This window comes from Epargyreus clarus, unplaced genomic scaffold, assembly GCF_041222505.1.
Source record: "Epargyreus clarus isolate Ecla_fem2 unplaced genomic scaffold, WU_Ecla_fem_2.2 ptg000014l, whole genome shotgun sequence".
NCBI lineage: Eukaryota > Metazoa > Arthropoda > Insecta > Lepidoptera > Hesperiidae > Epargyreus > Epargyreus clarus.
The window spans coordinates 6,472,314-6,491,801 of NW_027332222.1; the positions used below are offsets into that span (position 1 = coordinate 6,472,314).

Consider the following 19,488-nt stretch of genomic DNA (forward strand, 5'->3'; position numbering starts at 1 on the left):
TCTAGGCAAAACAAATTTAATCCGTAATCTAAGCGTACATAGAATATTTAAAGATAAAAAGAAATTCTATTAATATAGTAAATAGGTATATCTTCCGGAAAAATCGATTTGTTTATAAATTGTAATAGTTCATTACCTTTCGGTTTTTTCATTTATCTATTTTTAATCTGTGCGTATTGTTGTTTATTGTTTTGTTTATTTTGATTTTTTGAAAATATGGCGCTTTGTTTGTTATTTTGAAGAGACTTCTTGATTTCGATTAAACAATCTTGTTACTGTAGTAACATTAAGGAGAGTAATATAAAATTGTTTCTTTTTAGATTGCGAGTTGAATAATTAAAACATGGGTGACCAAAGTGCCCAAGTTCCAGGTTACATGGCGCAACTCTTGGAAGAATTGGGATGGAATCAAGGGACTCGTATTCCCTTAGCAGATCCGGACAACCAAAACTTAGAAACGCTTCTGATTTCCAGGTCCTTAGATCACGGTTGTAGTATAAGAGTAGTAATACATTCATTCTAAACTTGCTTTAAAACTTTATTTAGCAATACAAAAATGTGATGGAAACTGAAAAAATTGGAATGACTATTGCTATAGTCATTCCAATTTTTTCAGCAATACTATAAATTGCTATGTATAGTACTGCTGCAACCCTTTTTATCTTCCACCGAAGGGCACAGGTAGCAATCAACATTTTATCAAATTAATTTTATCAATATCTTTTGAATATTTTTTTATATATTTGTTAAGGTTTTATATGATATGTATTTCTATGTACTTTGTAATTATTACAAACGTGTTTCTTTTATCTTTTAGGCAAAATGAGATCCAACGCCTGAAAGAAGCTTTAATTTTACAAAATCAAAAGCGTAATGATCTCAACAAGTATAAGGACCATGTTCACTCCGAGTACCAAGAAAACACAGTAAGTATAAGCTGTAACAAACTTTGAAATTGGTGGAACTCCTGGTTAGTAGTAAATTGTGGTGCAACAATACAGTACTAAGTACCAATACAATCATCATCATCAACCCATTGCTGTCCCACTGCTGGGCACGGGTCTCCTCTCAGAATCAGAAGGATTAGGCCATAGTCCACCACGCTGGCCAAGTGCGTATTGGTAGACTTCACATACCTTTTAAGATTTTTTTTTTATAAATCTCTCAGGTATGCAGGTTTCCTCACGATGTTTTTCCTTCACCGTTTAAGCAAGTGATAATTAATTTCTAATACGCACATAAATTTGAAAATCAGAGGTGCGTGCCTGGGATTTGAACCTCGAACCCCTCGATCGAGAGGCAGCGTTTCTTAACCACTAGGCTATCACTGCTTAACCTCACCTTCACCTTCACCAATTCAATACTAAGGAATATTTAAGGATAGTAGGAAAACAGTCATACAGACACAGTCAGTTTCATTGGATACATGAAGGTTTTCATGATTTTATTTTTTATTTACTTAAGAATGACGAGTAATTATTTATTTTTAATAGTAATGTTTAATCCCAAGTTATTTAGAAAGTATAATAAAGTTAACAGACAAACAGCCCAATACATGTGTATGAGAAACATTTAAATCCTTTGGGCATGTTTTCAGTGTACTTTTGTCGCTACATAAATATTATAATTTTTAATGTTTTCCAGCGCCTCCTGTTTGCTCATAAGCAGCAGTTGGAGCAGGAGGTGAAGCTGAAGCAGCTGTCCTGCAATGAGGCGGACCGGCTCGACAGGGACATTCTGGACTGCAACAAGGAGGTGGCTACCCTCGACACTAGGATTGACAGGCTACAAAGTAATTAGTTTTCCTCTTGCTATGGTACATTGTGTATTATGATTTTTATTGAATTTCAAATAAATGTAATAATTCATGATCTGTCCTCTATATTTTGAACATGCAATATTTATATAGTATTTGGTAGGTAGAAGTAATATGGTACTTGTTACTAACATTCTTATTTATTTCTTGTTACTAACATATTTATTCTAACATTAACATTTCTCTGATCTTTAGAAAACTGTAAGATTAAATAATATTTCAACTTTTCTTTTCCTCAGGGCTAGGTAAAATCATATATTAAAGTGATTTTGGAATGTAACTTTGGCTAGAATTATTTGCATTTATCATATCTGTATAATATGATGATACTATGTATGATATGATGTGCATAGGCTATTTTAACTATTTTTTATTTGCTAGTTTTTTGTAATTATTTTTTATACCATTTTAGGCAACATAGCCCGTCTTTTGAAAAAGGCTGATGCTCTCAAGTCTGAAGTGTGTGGCGAACGTGGAGCCCTACAAGAATGGCGCGCGGCTCTGGAGCGGAGCGCCGACGACATTACCGCTATAGAGCAGTTCACCAAACAGGATCTTTCTAAGGCCAAGGTTTGTTTATTCTTACTTGCTCGAAAAATAAGGTTACAGATTGCTTTGATCTTACAGTAGAAGATCTCTTCTTGATCATAATAACCCATTACTGTTGAGCATGAGTTTCCTTTTAGCTTGATAAGGCAAAGAGACACTATATGAGTTCAGCTTTATTTTAACTTTATTTATTTAATTAAATTTAATTAACAAGAACCCTCTTTTTTACACTTTCAGGGTCTTGAGACAAAGAGGCAGAAGTTGAAAGTGGAACATGATAAAATGATAGATCGTCTGAATCAGCTGATCTCCAACCTCAGTGCTGAGGAGAGAGCCTGTGAAAGAATATCAGTTCAGGTAATATTGATTTTATGAAATAAGATTTTTATGGGATAAGAGATGAATTTTATGAAATATGAAATAAGATGAAGTAAAGGCATATTTTGTAGCTGTACAGTCCCCGCCAAACTGCTAGTCCGCTCTGAAGTTGTTGCGAGCAGGTGTAGTCATACAATTTGCTATGGTCCCGCGTTTCATTTCTATATTCAGTGCGGACTAGCAGTTTTACGCGGACTATACTATTTCACCTGCAGCCGGACACCTGAACCGAAAGACTGTTTGGAATGGCACCAAGTAGGGGAGGTCTTTGACCAGCAATGGACCTCAAAGGGCTGATGGATGGACTACTCAAGTACACATAGGTGAAGGAAATAGGAAATATATGTCCATAAAAATGCCGTAATGCAGTCATAGACAGATTGGCTGTAACTGGCATAGGTCTGGTTTTAGCTGGCGACCAATTAGTTAGAGATCTTAGACCAGCTGTTATTGGTCATGTAGGTTAGTTTTATATAGAATTTATTTGATTGATGTAATCCTGAAAGCCTGTAGCTTTTGTCAGAGTTCCAAATCTTTATTTTTATTTCAGGTAATGGAAGGCATGGAACAAAGGAAACAGATGATGGCAATGTGGACTAATGCTGTGGAGAATCTAAGGCAGCGTGATGTGGACATCCGGCATATCAGGGAGGTGAGAAAAATAGATAATAGTTCAGGCAGGTAGAGAACAGGCAGATCTTTATAATAAAAATATCTAAAATATAGATTTTTATTGTCACACATAATTTCGGCTATATTTTTGTCGAATTACCCCTACTTACTGTGTTCTAGTGAGGGTTAAAGAACTTCTTGCAGTTTCTCTATATTGATATTTGTTTCGACCGTATGTATGCAAGTGTTTATGTCTCATTCAGGGTTGTTGCTGATGCAGGTTTTTACTAGATCAGCGGATGCTGATGCTGATGCTGATTTTTTCAGATTAATATCAGCTGATGCTGATGCTGATGCTGATATTTAAAAATACTAAATAATAAATATATTTTATACTGAGGTATTTATTCGTCCCTTACGAGAATAGTCTTTTTTAACCAACTTCACAAAATTCTACCGTATATATGTCTTTTTTATGTTTGTTCGCGGATAACTTCGTCGTTTATGACCCGAACTGGATGATTTTTATTTTGTTGGAAAAAAATATATTTCCAAAGTAGTTCCATTATAAGAAAATAAGGGTCTGATGACCAGAGAAATCGAGGGGAACTTTCAAAAATCGTAAGGGCGACTAGTGCATTTGTAAGATTTTTAGTATGTCATCACTAAAAAAGGTGAAAAAAAAAATTCATTAAAAAAAATACGTGTGGCACTCGGAGACTGCCGCGGTAAAGCTATTACATAGCATTTTTTAAGCTATGAAAACGCTCAGAAGGAATTCCAGAAATACAATACATTCTTTCATAATCATCAACATTTACATTAATACATCTTTATCCACTATTTTATCATATCTCCATTATATAAGACATTGCAAATATCAGCTATAAAGTATACTTCACGTAATTTTAAGATTTCCGCACGGATTATAAAAAAATGTGTATTACTGCCATCTGTGTTCAAGTTGACGAAGCAAGGTTATCAAATAAAATAATAAGGAATGTAAAATAATACTTTATTCAATTATATCCATATTTTTCTATTGACAGTCAACAACTCGGTTGCCTGGACACTTGATATCCAACAGTCCTCCACCGCTATTTTTACTTACACCACCAGGGGCGCCGGCAGCATTTGGTCAAGGTGACGGCGCACCTATATGCCATTTTCAGTTCTGACTTCATAATGGAGTCTACCTAATCTTCGGATGACGACTCCGAACTCCCATTTAACTCCTGGGTTGGTGTAACTGCGGACTTGTACCTTATCACCTTGTCCGAACTCCTTCGTTGGCGGTGCATTGTAATGTAATCTGGATAGTGGGGCGGATTTCTTAAATGAGGCATGCATATAGGTTCTTACCTCTCTGCCGAACATTAACTGATAAGGTGATAACCCTTTTGTATTAGGTGTACGTCTCAAGCGTGCCTTGACAGTTAACAGTTTATCAAATAAACTTCCGCTCTTGCCGATATAAAAGAACATTCAGGTATTAGCCGATTATTTTCTTATTGTACATTCAAAAATTTAAATTTTAGCTTTGTATATATTTCTTCAAATTCGTACCTGTATTTTATTTCCTCTTCTAAATTTTCTTCTTCTGTAAGCCATTCAATTTTTTCTTGAATCGCGTAGATTTTGTTCAAATTTTCTTGTAAAGAATTCAGTCGTATATTTATTTCTTCATTGTCAATTTTTTCTATTCCCGAAATGTAATTTTCGGTTCGTTTCATTAACCCACGTAATGTGGCTCGTATTTTCTTATTGTTTTTTAGTTCATTCGACATCTCGTCGCCAATATCAAATAAAATAATGAGAAATGTATAATAATACTTTATTCAATTATATCCATATTTTTCTATTGACAGTCAACAACTCGGTTGCCTGGAGACTTGATATCCAACAAAGGTGTTACTTATTTTCGTTACGGAATTTCTCGATTCGGTCGCCGCGCTCAAAGCCCGCGATAAAAGCTATGCAATAGCTTAATACAATCGACTTCCATGTCACTACAAAGCAAAAATCAACTGAAACAAATTTTAGCTCAGCACATATCTCCGAAGCCGGCGCTCATATTGAACACGTTGTTTACGCCGTTATCCAACGAAATATATTTAGCACCGACTTCAGAACCATGTACCAACCAACATCCACTTCAGCTTCCCTCCACTCTGCAGTGACACAGAAGTCGGCATTTATTTGTTATTTTTTTTACAAAAACTACACTGTGTCGTATCTTTGTTCAATAACGAAATATTTGGTCATATTGCACTTTTCACTGGATGTGGCATTATGAATTGAATACATAATTCTCTTATTGATTGATTGAACTATGATCGAAAGTTATTGATGTCTGACCAAATTACGTTGTCAATACAATCGAATGATTGTTTGATGACAACTTGTGTTTATAAACTTCTGTGATTGGCTAAAACTCCACGTGATTTAAGCTCGGTCCCGCCTTCAACGAACACGTTACAATTTCAATATCAGCATTAAATATCAGCATCTTTTGTTGCGGATGCGGATGCTGATGCTGATATTTAAAAGAAAGCTGATAATCAGCGGATGCTGATGCTGATGCTGATATTCGCAACAACCCTAGGCTCATTCTTGGGCACATCCTGCACCTCAATCGGTGTATAACATACAGGGCCGGATTTAAGGGAGGGCAACCGGGACGGCAGCCCTGGGGCCTCCACAAAAGAGGGGCCCCCACAATAGAGACGTCGGATTTTTTTAAATTCCGACTAGTAAATATTAGTAAAAAAAAATATATATATCTTTTTTTGATATTTTTTTTCGCTGTTTTACCTTTATCTACAGTACTTTGTACAAACATGAATACTAGAAGAAGCTACCTGCGTTTGACAATAAAATATTTATTGAAAAACTCAACTGAAAAAATTGTTCATTTTATTCGGAAAAAAAATTTGGGGCCAGGGAGCCTCCACTCCTTTGTTGCCCCAAGGCCTCTAGACTTCTAAATGCGGCCCTGATAATATAGTAGATGTTGTTATGTTCGCCTAAATGGTGGGAGTGACTTAAGGTATAATCTTGAGCGATCGGGTTTTTTGTTTTTATAATAATTCTTCAGTTTTGCGATTTGTGTTTACATTTATTATAGGACTATGCGGTATTGGAGTCGGAGGCGAACAGCCTGACGGAGCAGTGCCGCTCGCAGCAGGAGTTCTGCGCGCAGCAGCGCGGCGACAACGCGGACGCGGCGCGCGACAACGTGGCGCTCGCGCAGCAGCTCAGCAACGCGCGCGCCGACCACCAGCGCACCGCGGACGAGAACGTCTCGCTCGACAGCGAGGTGAGGGAGGGCTCTGTGTGTCATAACGATACGAGGGAAACGTTATAAGATCGCTTGTGCCAGTATGTGCGTCTGTTACAGCAAAATTGATCTTCAAGGATAGAAACGCACCTGTGAACAATCTCAAGTAAGACAGATATGTTATGTTAATCTAGAATTATGGATGTCCACAATGTCAACTTATTTTTAGGTAGACGACATGTTTATTTTCTTCTTTTGTAGTACAAAAAAGGTCGTGTAACGTAAACTAATTTTCGAATATAGATGGTGTTTTGAAGGTATAAATGTAATTTTTTTGTCAATCATTTATTTCCAGGCGCAAAGTCTCCAGCGCGAGTCGAGCAACATCCGCAACGAGCTGGAAGCGCTGCACATGGAGAACCGCCAGATCCTCGACGAACAGCATCGCAAGGATGTCGCGCTGCACGCGCTCAACAATAAGGTATGATGCTTTGTTATATTTTAGTCGCAAATAATTTACGAAATGTTCAATCGTTTAACTAAAGTAATATACTTATTAACGATTTGAAATATTCTCTGAAACATAATTTTAAAAGAATATAGGTTCAGAAGGTGACAGTAATGATAAGTGTATTATTTATATGATAATAGTCTACATATTGTTTTTGGTTTATAGATCAGGGAGCTGAAGGAGAAACTGGCGGAGTCAACTGATAAGTCTAAATCTTCTGAAAACCGAGCAAAACAGTTGGAGGATATGCTAAATGTAAGTATTCTTTCAAAAATAACTATGTTAATTATTCGATTTCAATTCCTTTCTATATACATGTATGTTAAGTTTATGAATTTTATATAATATACTTATTTTTTTTTCAATTATAGGAAGTTTACAGTATATTATGTATTAAACAAAATAGCGTGCTGCGAATAGCCCTGTATTTATGTTGCAGCTAACTAGCTTAGAGTAGTCTAACAGCCTAAAACAATAAAACAGATTACTTAGCCCAGACATTTAAATTTACCATTGCGGAGAAGCGGTAGAAAAACAATGGTTTATCAATTTAATTGTGTTTTTTATGACCGCAATTTAATTTGCATATGTTTACCGTAAATTTACCGTATTGTTAGCAGAATAAGAGGACCAAAAGTTTGTAATACCTAATTATTTACCTATACTATGCAAATAAATTATTCTATTCTATTCTAATTTTATCACGGGCTGTTCTATGAACAACTAATTGAGCCAAATAGTTACGACATTTCTACTTCTTTAATGGTATCATTTCTATTTCTTTAATGGTCTATGTAATTCTTTAATGGTCCGTGGTGCCTTGTTCGTTGTCAGGAGGAAGAGCGTTACGCGACGCAGGTGACGACCAACCAGCAGCGCGCGATGCACTGCTCCTTCATGGAACAGCAGAAACTCATCACGCTCAAGAACGAGGAGAAACTCTTCCATATGCAGCTTAAGGGTGAGAGGGGGTTTTATATAAAAATAAAGATACCAATGAGCAAGTAGTCCATTTGCTGGCAAGTAATAACTGCCACCCAATGACATCTGTTGCCAACAAGGTTTTGGATTACATGCGGATTATATGTCAGCCGATATCCAAACCAATCAAAATGCAAGAACTGCTTTACGCTACGATGTGGTGTTGATGGCTCTTTCCCTCGGTCGGGTACCCGATCAAATGAAACTGGCTTACCAACACTTACATTTAAAAGATTCTTTCACTATAATAATTTTCAACTCAACCCAGTAATATTTGTAGCTTCAAAGGCGGTTATGAGCAAGTTGGACAGCAAACAGCGCGGCGTCGAAAGGAATTTGCAAAGTCAGAAGGAATCCCTATACTCTATCGTTAGTAGATTTTGCAGTTCGTTGTAGATTTGTTATTGCACAGATTTGGGTGATATTTTATTTATACTTGTGTTGTTTGCACAGTACGCCTACACAATATGTCTACACAAGGAAAGAATATTACAGAAATGCGTGCACTGAAATCTTTCGTGATTTCAACAATAGATTAAATTAAGCACAGTGTATATCGTACATCTAGAAATTTTTGTTTGTTTTTATAAGTGTTTCATTATTTTCAACTGTGTATATAAAATTTAAGCGCAATACTGAGACAATATAAAATTATTACTTTAGGTCCCCTTCAACTTTATTAGTAATTGTTGTTTTTATCCTTATAGCTATTTATTTAGATAAAAAAATTAAATGATTTATTTAAATACACATACTCCAGTTTTATTTATATAATGACTTTGGGAAATATGTTTCAAAAACCTTGTCAAAAATGTTGTCTATAACATTCAAATGTTTATTACAACTGGAATAATGATTTTTGTATAATACATATTTATTTAATGCGTTACTACACCTTGCAGTGTTACCAAGTGGAGACGATAGGGGCGCGCGTGTCGCACATGGAGGGGGCGCAGGCCGAGCGCGAGTGCTCCGCTGAACTCGTCGAACGGGAGAACAGGTTATCTATCTCAAATATCTTGTGAATGTCTTTATATTTCTTAATGGCTTCAGAGAAGTAAGAAGGCGGATTAGAAGGTCTACCTAGGATTTTTAGTAATAACTATGACAATTACGACAGTAATGACAATTTTGGTTATGGAAGGTGGAGATAAGGAAAATCATCTCATTAAAAGGGATTTGTTGAAAAAGTATCCAGATTTAAATAATAAATAACCTTTGCGTTAGTGTAGCAAGAACATTAAACGTACTTAGTAATTGAAGAGTTCTGGCACTAGATTAGTTAATAGAACTGCAGTCTACAGAACTTCTAAATATTTACATAGCTGGAAAAAGTTTGTAATTTTTGGCTCTTTTTTATTTACCAACTTGCTACACTAACGCCACCTTAATTTTACGACATTAGGCGGACACTTTTGAATTGAGATGGCACTCACTTAACTCCTGTGCATCGAATACTACTTTGAGCTGCGTATGTTATTTATTTTCATTTCATTTGTAAGTGTGCATTGAAGAGTATTTTATCGTACATTGACGATGTATCCGCGGTGCGCAGGTTGAAGGAGGTGTGCGGCCGGCACGCGGCGCGCGTGTCGCTGCTGGAGCGGCACGCCGGGCGTCTGCACGACGACATGCGCCGCCTCACGCGCGACCTCGAGACCAAGCATGTCGAGCACGACAACTTGGTAACTATACTGCGGCTTATGGTATGAGTTATGTTAGGTTAGGAATGTAAATTTGAGTTAAGAATAGATTGCTGGTTATGATGGGTTATCGTGGAAGTTATTTCGTATCGCTTCAATTGCACGAATAATTTAATATCTATTGAGTGGTATATATTTGTCCGTAGTGTAATATAGTATGCGGTGGTTTCACCTTCACATCTACTGCTGTCTAATAACAGCAGTGTTAAAAGCTGCTCTATTATGGTTATAGGTTTGAAGGTTATACATACTTATCGGGGCATTCCAGCTTAGTCCCCAGAGGTAGCAGCGCATTTGTTTGAGACCTCAGATATGAATCTATGTCTCGTCTAGAGTTGATTACAAGTGTCTATGGGCCTCAGAAGTCACTTACCATAAGGTAGATTGTATGCTCGTCTGCCATTTTTATATCTACTATAAAAACACTGCAGAGGTTCATATGTATCTATCATTGTTTTTGCTTTATTATATGAAATATTTCTAGTGAATGTATATGGTTAACGCTATTCATATGAGTCTTAAAATCTACATTCGTTTTCGGTAAAGCCTATGTCCATGGGTATATTTACATCTTGGAATATAACTACTATGCTCACTCACGTCTCCATCCACCCAGCAAAGTCGTCTCCGGTCGTCGATGCTGAACGTGGAGGGCGGCGACAAGGGCCTGCGCGCGGCGCGCGAGGCGTGGCGGCGCGCGCGCGTGGACGAGGCGCTGCTGCGGCTGCGCGTGGCGCACGCGGCCCGCGCGCTCGCCGGCCTGGGCGATGCCGCCTTCTCGCTCGACAAGCAGCGGCTGCAGCTTGATGCGGTGAGTGCTCGATTTAGATCTTCAGCGAAGTTTGCAAGCTGTCGTCGATGCTATACGTGGGAGATGGAACAGAGTGAATGTTTTAGAGAACGCACGAATGAAACTGCGCACGCCGCGCTCGTCGGCCTCGAGAATACGGCCTTCTCACTGGATAAGCAGCAGGTGCAGATCTGTTTTTTACCCGACTACAAAGGAAAATGTATTTCAAACATGACATGATTCTACAGAATTTAACATATGAGATGTTGGATTCGTCTCAATTGTGGTAGTAATATAAGATATTTTTAAAGTAATCTAATTATTGTTTTAAATATGTAATTGTGAGATAAATAAATTATTTCATTGAATATTGTTAAATTCCCAATTTCCAGGCTATGAACGAGCGGTTAGTGGAGATAGCGGCCCGGCGGGACATGTTCAGCGTGCAGAAGCGCGCGCTGGTGCACGACTGCGGCCACCTGCGCGCCATGATCCGCGAGCGCGAGCAGCGCGTCGAGCAGCTCATCAAGCGGTCTGTTGATACTATAACTATTTGTTTTACTATACAACATCAGTATTATTATTAAACATTGGAATTAGAACCTACTATTTTTTAAATATTTTTTTTTAAATATTGTTAAAAAGTGACTATGATCCCCACTCTCTTCACATATAAAATTGACTACATATTTGTTTTAATTTCAGACATGATATATTTATTGCATCACTCGGGAAAGATGAGGCGGGCCAACAACTCTCTGTAACATTTTTCAAGATTAAGGTGGGTTTTAAGCGTTATTAAATGCTGCTGTATTATTATATCAATGATTATTTCATAATGTTTTACTGAGGCGTGGGTCCACTTTGGAAGGTAATTTTTTTGGACGAAGCTGGTCGAGGCCGAAAGTTTGTCCGGAATCTAATAACGTAAATGTGTGCACAGTTTGCTGCGGAGCGCGCGGAGTTGCGCGAGCGCGGCGCGGCGCTGGACGCGGAGGCGGCGCGGCGCGAGCGCGACGTGGCGGCGCTGGAGGCCACGCTGCGCCTCGCGCACTACGCGCACGCGCACTTCATGGCGCACCTCGCGCCGCTGCCCGAGCACTGTGAGTACCGCGCTGCGTGTGTGTCGGGGCGCACGGTCGCTGCGGAGCGCGACGTGGCGGCGCTGGAGGCCACGCTGCGCCTCGCGCACTACGCGCACGCGCACTTCATGGCGCACCTCGCGCCGCTGCCCGAGCACTGTGAGTACCGCGCTGCGTGTGTGTCGGGGCGCACGGTCGCTGCGGAGCGCGACGTGGCGGCGCTGGAGGCCACGCTGCGCCTCGCGCACTACGCGCACGCGCACTTCATGGCGCACCTCGCGCCGCTGCCCGAGCACTGTGAGTACCGCGCTGCGTGTGTGTCGGGGCGCACGGTCGCTGCGGAGCGCGACGTGGCGGCGCTGGAGGCCACGCTGCGCCTCGCGCACTACGCGCACGCGCACTTCATGGCGCACCTCGCGCCGCTGCCCGAGCACTGTGAGTACCGCGCTGCGTGTGTGTCGGGGCGCACGGTCGCTGCGGAGCGCGACGTGGCGGCGCTGGAGGCCACGCTGCGCCTCGCGCACTACGCGCACGCGCACTTCATGGCGCACCTCGCGCCGCTGCCCGAGCACTGTGAGTACCGCGCTGCGTGTGTGTCGGGGCGCACGGTCGCTGCGGAGCGCGACGTGGCGGCGCTGGAGGCCACGCTGCGCCTCGCGCACTACGCGCACGCGCACTTCATGGCGCACCTCGCGCCGCTGCCCGAGCACTGTGAGTACCGCGCTGCGTGTGTGTCGGGGCGCACGGTCGCTGCGGAGCGCGACGTGGCGGCGCTGGAGGCCACGCTGCGCCTCGCGCACTACGCGCACGCGCACTTCATGGCGCACCTCGCGCCGCTGCCCGAGCACTGTGAGTACCGCGCTGCGTGTGTGTCGGGGCGCACGGTCGCTGCGGAGCGCGACGTGGCGGCGCTGGAGGCCACGCTGCGCCTCGCGCACTACGCGCACGCGCACTTCATGGCGCACCTCGCGCCGCTGCCCGAGCACTGTGAGTACCGCGCTGCGTGTGTGTCGGGGCGCACGGTCGCTGCGGAGCGCGACGTGGCGGCGCTGGAGGCCACGCTGCGCCTCGCGCACTACGCGCACGCGCACTTCATGGCGCACCTCGCGCCGCTGCCCGAGCACTGTGAGTACCGCGCTGCGTGTGTGTCGGGGCGCACGGTCGCTGCGGAGCGCGACGTGGCGGCGCTGGAGGCCACGCTGCGCCTCGCGCACTACGCGCACGCGCACTTCATGGCGCACCTCGCGCCGCTGCCCGAGCACTGTGAGTACCGCGCTGCGTGTGTGTCGGGGCGCACGGTCGCTGCGGAGCGCGACGTGGCGGCGCTGGAGGCCACGCTGCGCCTCGCGCACTACGCGCACGCGCACTTCATGGCGCACCTCGCGCCGCTGCCCGAGCACTGTGAGTACCGCGCTGCGTGTGTGTCGGGGCGCACGGTCGCCCGAGGACTACGCGTTATAACATTGTTTAAAATATATGCTACCTGCAAGCTTGCCAACGATCACAAATTCGAACATGGATAGAGTAACTTGTTTGTATCTCTTAAAGTGAAAGGGAGTTTAGGCGTTAAACCATCGCGCTAGCTAATTACGAATTGATAGACTTTACAAATCTTTGGAAATTCTCTTAGGCATATAGGATTCCTCAGTATATTTTCTTCATCGTGATATTTAAATTCCTTTTGTCAATATAATGAACCGACACCAGACACCCTGTAAATTTTCATTTTTCCATTATATGTTCCTCAATATCCCACAGCTCCTGAAATCGAGGAACTCCACGACATCACGAAGCAGTACTACGAGAAGCGGGACGAGCTGAAGGGCGTCCACTCGCGGATCCTCGCGCTCGAGCAGCGGGTGGCCGACGCAGGCTCCCGGCTCGTCATGTTCAGTGATAAGTGCAAGCAGCTCACGGCTAGGGAGTGAGTTGACTATATAATATTTTATTAATCAATGCGTTAATACAAATGATAGCGATGTTATAGTATTGTTCATTAAGTAGCGTCATTTTATGTGTGAAGGATAAAATCATGAGGCCAGGACTACATGACTGAAAGTTCTTTAAACGAAGTCTCAAATGTATTTAATCGATCTCTTCTTTTTTTGTACTAATTTACATTTTACTATAATTAACTACTGCATCTTAAAGTTAAATGCAGCTTCAATGTTATGTAAGGTAAACAGATTAAAGGTAGTAGAACCTCCTGTGGTTCGACTCCGGTAGCACCAACTCCACACCTATTTCTGCTTATTAACAGCAGTGTTTAGCGCTGCTGTGTTCTGGTTTGAAGGGTTGTGGTAAGGGAGAAATACTTATCCGAGGCATTCCAGCTTAGTCCTCAGAAAGTCTAGATTTCTATAGAAAATTTAAATCTTTTCGCAAGTGCAATATGTTTATCGTTGGTGTTATTGGTAGAATTGGCAATGAAAAATTCATGAAGCGGGCATTATTCAGGATAAATGAATGATTTATTAAATGTCGGTTTAACAAATAATGCATGCAGTTCTCGACATCCTGTTGCATTATACAACTTGTTTATTCTGTCGATCTATAAAAAGTTATGCTAACTTTAGTGAACTGGTACCTATTATTATTCTACAAGATTTTTTTTGGAAGTAAATGTGACTTTGTTTAAGAATGAAACAGTTGCTAGTCTCTTTAATACCTCTTATTTTTCATCTGGATGAATTTCGAGAAATGTATGGTCATTATACAATATCATTATATACATAATATACATAATGATATTGTATACGTTTGTTATGTATTCTAGTCCGTTTAGGAATTCCGTCTAGGAAAACAGCAATGTTGATGTTGTCTAGTGACAACTACTTTTCTTCACGTTTTTAATTGCCACTCTATTGGTTGGATTATGATTGTACGTATTAGAAATTACAATTTTAGGTTTTGTCAAGAAAATCCTTTATTCATGATCTTTATCTTTTAACGTGTATTCAGAGCGGATACGGAGCAGGAGTTGGAAGGCGCTCGCGACAGGAAGCAGCGGCAGGAGAGCCGGCTGCAGAACGCCAAGGACGTGGTGCGGGTCAACGCGAGACGCGCCAAGAAACTCGTCGAGGGCGTCGATGATTGGAGGATCTTTCAGGTTTGTTGAATTATTGATTCGTGGTTTTTGTGAGCCGTTAGAATCTTGTGGATGGTAGATTGATATGGTGCTCATACAAATGTTTGTTATATAAATGTATTTAGTAAGGTTTTGTTTTTAATATTTTATAAATATTTTGTAAATTTTACTGTAAATTATATTATGTAATATTTTTTTAGGAGAATGTATATTTTGGGAGATAAAAAATATGCGTTAGTTTTGTTGAGTGTTTTATATTCTATTTGTGAGTAGAATTGTAGGTATAGCCGTGGGGCTGTGACCAGAATATATTTAAGCTGACTGTTAAATTTTATTGCCAATTTAATATTTTTTCACCATTTATGGAATATCAATTTTCTTCAAAGGACGGTAGGTCTGTAGACGGTGGGCAGGTTGATACGCTTGTACAACTCACTACTAATTTAGAGTATTTTAGGAACATGATCTTTAAGTGTCTCAGTGAAGACAATTGTATAACTGTACTAACTTTAGACGACTTTACTAACTTAAGTAACTCTAGGAAGGTGTCGTGTGCAGATGGCGGTGTGGGTGCGGGACTACGCGGAGGCGGCGGAGAGCGCGCTGGGTGCGCTGGGCGCGCTGTGCGCGGCGGCGGGCGGCGCGGCGGCCGGCGCGGGCGCGGCGCGGCTGCGCGCGCTGCTGGCCGGCGCCGACGCCGCGCGCCTCGCGCCGCCGCACCGCCGCCGCCTGCACCAAGCGATCGACAGGTACAGTCCGCGACATCCTGCTAGGCCGCTCTGAACTTGTTGCGCACCACTGCAGATACCAAACTTTACAGGGCAGCCATTTCAAGTTATTCACAAACGACATTTTACTACGAGCGCATTTCAAATCCGTCGTTATACTGACTGATTAATTTGAAAACTAAAATACGTAGAATTTCTTTCTGTAATGCAGTAATAATATTTAGACAATATGTTATCCAAATATCTCTTGTCAAATCCACTATTGTTCTACGACTATGACGATATATTCCGTAGCAACGTAAGGGTATATTAGCGCAGCTAAGTACCCGTGGGTCCGCTCTATCTTCGTCCTACTAATATTTACAATTTGGTATTCAACGCGACTCGTTTCAATATTCAGTGCGGACTAGCAGTTTGGTGCGAACTATACACACATGTGGAGGTGATAGAATCCTTCGTGGTCTCCCGTCAGGCTAGGTGTTCATGCCCGAAGTACAACTTGTGCTCCAACAGTCTCAGACCGGAACTTGTAAAATACGATAGCGTAATTCAGAAACATTTACAAGAAGTTGCAACAACGTTTGTTTGATTACATGTTTACTCCTTGCTCTTACTCAAAAATAAGCTCTTCAGAAAAGCCGTTGATGAAACTATAATAAAGGTTCAATTTTCGTCATACCATTTACAAAAAACGAAAATAAATTAAAAAATATAATGTAACATATTTATATATTTTCGTTTCACAGAATCATGTCAAGTGCTGATTCCGAACCGAGGGAGTCAATTAGAGAAATCGATGGTAACTACATTATATCAATTATAGCTACTGTAGCACTAATTATATGTTGAAATATGTATTTTTTTTAATTATTAATTACGCCGATAAAATATTACTTCTTAAGTGTGTACATAAGTAGACCCACGCTTTTTAAAAACCCGAATTTAATTACTTAAACAAGTACTATAGACATGTTTTATTTTGTTGAATTATTTGCTATTTGACTGCGATAAATTATCTATTTCCGCTTCCGTTTTTTAGAGAATAGGCAAGAACATTTAATAACAGTTAATTGCAATAAAGCATTTATCTATGTTATTTATTTCAAATGCAAAAGTATAAATATTTTGCACGTGCATCCAGTGAATAAATAAATGTCATTAAAAATCTTTTAAACTGGCGATAACATTATTCTGTTTGTCACGTTGGCTTATCACTCAACATCTACCTGTGACGTCGGTACCATTTTATATTTAGACTCATTTGAATGTCCTGACACCGCGACCCGCTTCATCTCGCCCAGAGTTTCATAATTTACATGTTATTCACAAACACTTGGTTGGCTACATTTGAATTTCAAATATATTTTCAAGGTGATACATGATACCAAGAATGATACATGTTCCAAAATTTGCATAATAATACGTCGTGCCTTATTGAAATCGGTTATTCTTTTAAAATCACTGAAACTAGTATATGCTCGTGACATTTTATAGGTTGATAATAAAATAGCTCCAATAATGAAACTTATTTATTATCAACATCATATTATTCCATATCAACAGATATTAATAATGTCCGTGCACAAATCTTGGGTAGCAACTTACATACATACTATCTGCTTACTTCATCATCCTATAGGGACCGTTTACACAGACCGGCTCGGAGAGGAGAGCAGATTTTTATCACGTTAGAAACAGAGTTTTGAGTACACACGTGCTCTTCTTTTGTCACTAAGAATGCTTGAACGCGTTTCGTGTGAAATGATAAGAGGAGCCGGTCGGCTCTGACTGCGTGCTCATTCTCCCTCGCGCAGCCGACCGGCTCCGATTGCATTCGCTTTCAGATCTTTACTAGCCGGCCTATGTGAAATAGTTGGCGGCTCCGCTCCGGTTAATTCCAAGCGTATACCATACGGTCTGTGTGAAAAGAAAAATGCGGGCCGATGATCTCTGAGCCGGTCTGTGTGAACGGACCCTTACATTATTGAGCACATTCTCATGTACTTTGCCTTAGAATGGGCGCAGTTGCCTTCATGGTTTACCATACTGGCTATGTACTGATTCACACACTATTCAGATTAATATTAAGATCTCTTAGCTTTATGTATATTACGTTTCCGTAGCATGCTAGCTTTCACGTAGATCTTCCGTGAAAGGCAGTTAGAATTCAAAAATCCATAAATTTAAACGATCAGAGGTGTGTTGCCCGTGAACCGTTTTTGTACTAATAGTGTGTCTCATTATTTAAAATAGTAAGCTATTTATTATTAAGTAATTAAATAGTAAGCTATATATTTATTAAAATTTATTTATTTATCGCTTTTTACTTGCTTAGCGCTCAGTTTTTAATCATGTGATAATTAATTTCTAATATGCACATAACTTTGAAAAGCAGAGATGCGTGCCTGGGTTTTGAACCTCGGACAACCGTTTTAGAGGCCGAGTTCTAACTACCTATGAACTGTTTACTTAACCCATTCCCACGTTCCGTCGCAGACACGGTGTTCTCGAGCTCGTCGGAGTCTGTGCGGAGCGGCGTGAGCGTGGCCAGCGGCTACACGCGGCGCCTGGCCGCCTTCCGCAGGACGCTCGGCGCCAAGGTGCAGGAGACTGCGGTCAGTTGCCTGCGTTTGGTCTTGTGTGGCTACCATGTGTGAATAAGTGGTGGTGATAGAACCGTTTGAAGCACCATCGCCACACCTATTTCTGCCTCTTAACAGTAGTGTTAAACGCTGACGTGTTCTGGTTTAAAGGTTGTTGTAAGCGAGACATACTTATCCGAGACATTCTAGCTTAGTACTCAGGGGTAGCGGCGTATTTGTGGGCGACCTTAGATAGGAATCTTTTTTTATTTGGGGTTGATTTTAGATGTCCATGCGCTACAGTAACCACTTATCATCAGGTGGACTGTATGCTCGTCTGCTACTGCTGCTTTTATAATAGATAAAAAATATTTAAAAAATGTGTAGTCACGATAGGTGAATAGAGCATTGTTCGACAGTAGGGATGTGGCGTATATGAGAGCCTTCCCCCCGTCCTTAGCAAAGCGATATCTATATATATATATATATATATATATGTTACTCATATGTACTAATATATTATTAATTCGGTTTACGTATGTTTCTCATTCTTGTTCTCCTAAATAGCTTGACCGATTTTAATGTTATTGGTGCTGTTATTGAAGACTCGACATCTCTAAATAGTAACTGGAACCTTTCTGTCTTTTTATCTTGGTTTTGTGTAAGTGTCATATTTCTTAACGATCCCGTGGCTTCATGGGGTCTGCAAGTAACGTACCCTAGAAGTCTCTATTCATAGCCACAATACTTATCAACTTCTACATAAAAACTTACTTGTAATAATTGTTTATTAATTGATATATTGTATTTATTACAGCTGATCGACGACATACCAGAACAAGGTAAGTTTAAAGTAAAATATTATTTGCTTTATGTTTAAGTTGTGTGCTTTATGGATAATGTCCGAAACATTGTAATCCTTGAGCATAGCAACCTACAGGGAAAGTTGGCTACAGATATGTATATGCGGTAGTGACCACTTCGCACCTGGTGAACGATGTAGACACTTACAGTACTCAGTAATATGCAATTTTGTTTGTAATTGTTATCTTGTAATAGTAATTAATAAATATGTGTTATTTTAGCTCGCCGTTCCACGGTCTCTTTGCGAGTGGTGACGCTTGGCCTGGAAGAGTCCTCACCCGCCATGGTCGCCTCGCCAAGTACCAAGTCTCGGAAGTCCTTCAGATGAACATATGATGAACAATATTTTATGAAGTATTTTATTGAGCTTGTATTAAAATGTCAGGAACATGTGACTCAGGAAAGCTGTGTAATTTTTGGTTTTTGATGATAAATATTTATTGAAATTTCCTCTTTTACCTGTTTTACCTTTGTATATCCTTGCGATCTTATAATTTAAAATAATTTCATAATTTTATGGTCAC

At 40.7% G+C, this 19,488-nt stretch overlaps 1 protein-coding gene across 1 annotated transcript; it reads left to right on the plus strand.

Moving 5' to 3' along the window:
- Window positions 1-172: 172 nt before the first annotated feature.
- Window positions 173-19,422, plus strand: LOC140747321 (coiled-coil domain-containing protein 39). The gene is made up of 24 exons (XM_073079683.1): window positions 173-474; window positions 818-926; window positions 1,645-1,792; window positions 2,229-2,386; window positions 2,603-2,722; window positions 3,294-3,395; window positions 6,483-6,674; window positions 6,991-7,116; window positions 7,312-7,401; window positions 7,981-8,107; window positions 8,408-8,496; window positions 9,030-9,127; window positions 9,683-9,812; window positions 10,447-10,641; window positions 11,013-11,152; window positions 11,326-11,401; window positions 11,564-11,723; window positions 13,461-13,626; window positions 14,664-14,811; window positions 15,349-15,539; window positions 16,265-16,317; window positions 18,015-18,133; window positions 18,918-18,942; window positions 19,186-19,422. Exons 1-24 carry the CDS (start codon window positions 344-346, stop codon window positions 19,290-19,292), a joined length of 3,000 nt encoding a protein of 999 aa, XP_072935784.1. The 5' UTR covers window positions 173-343; the 3' UTR covers window positions 19,293-19,422.
- The last annotated feature ends 66 nt before the right edge of the window (window positions 19,423-19,488 follow it).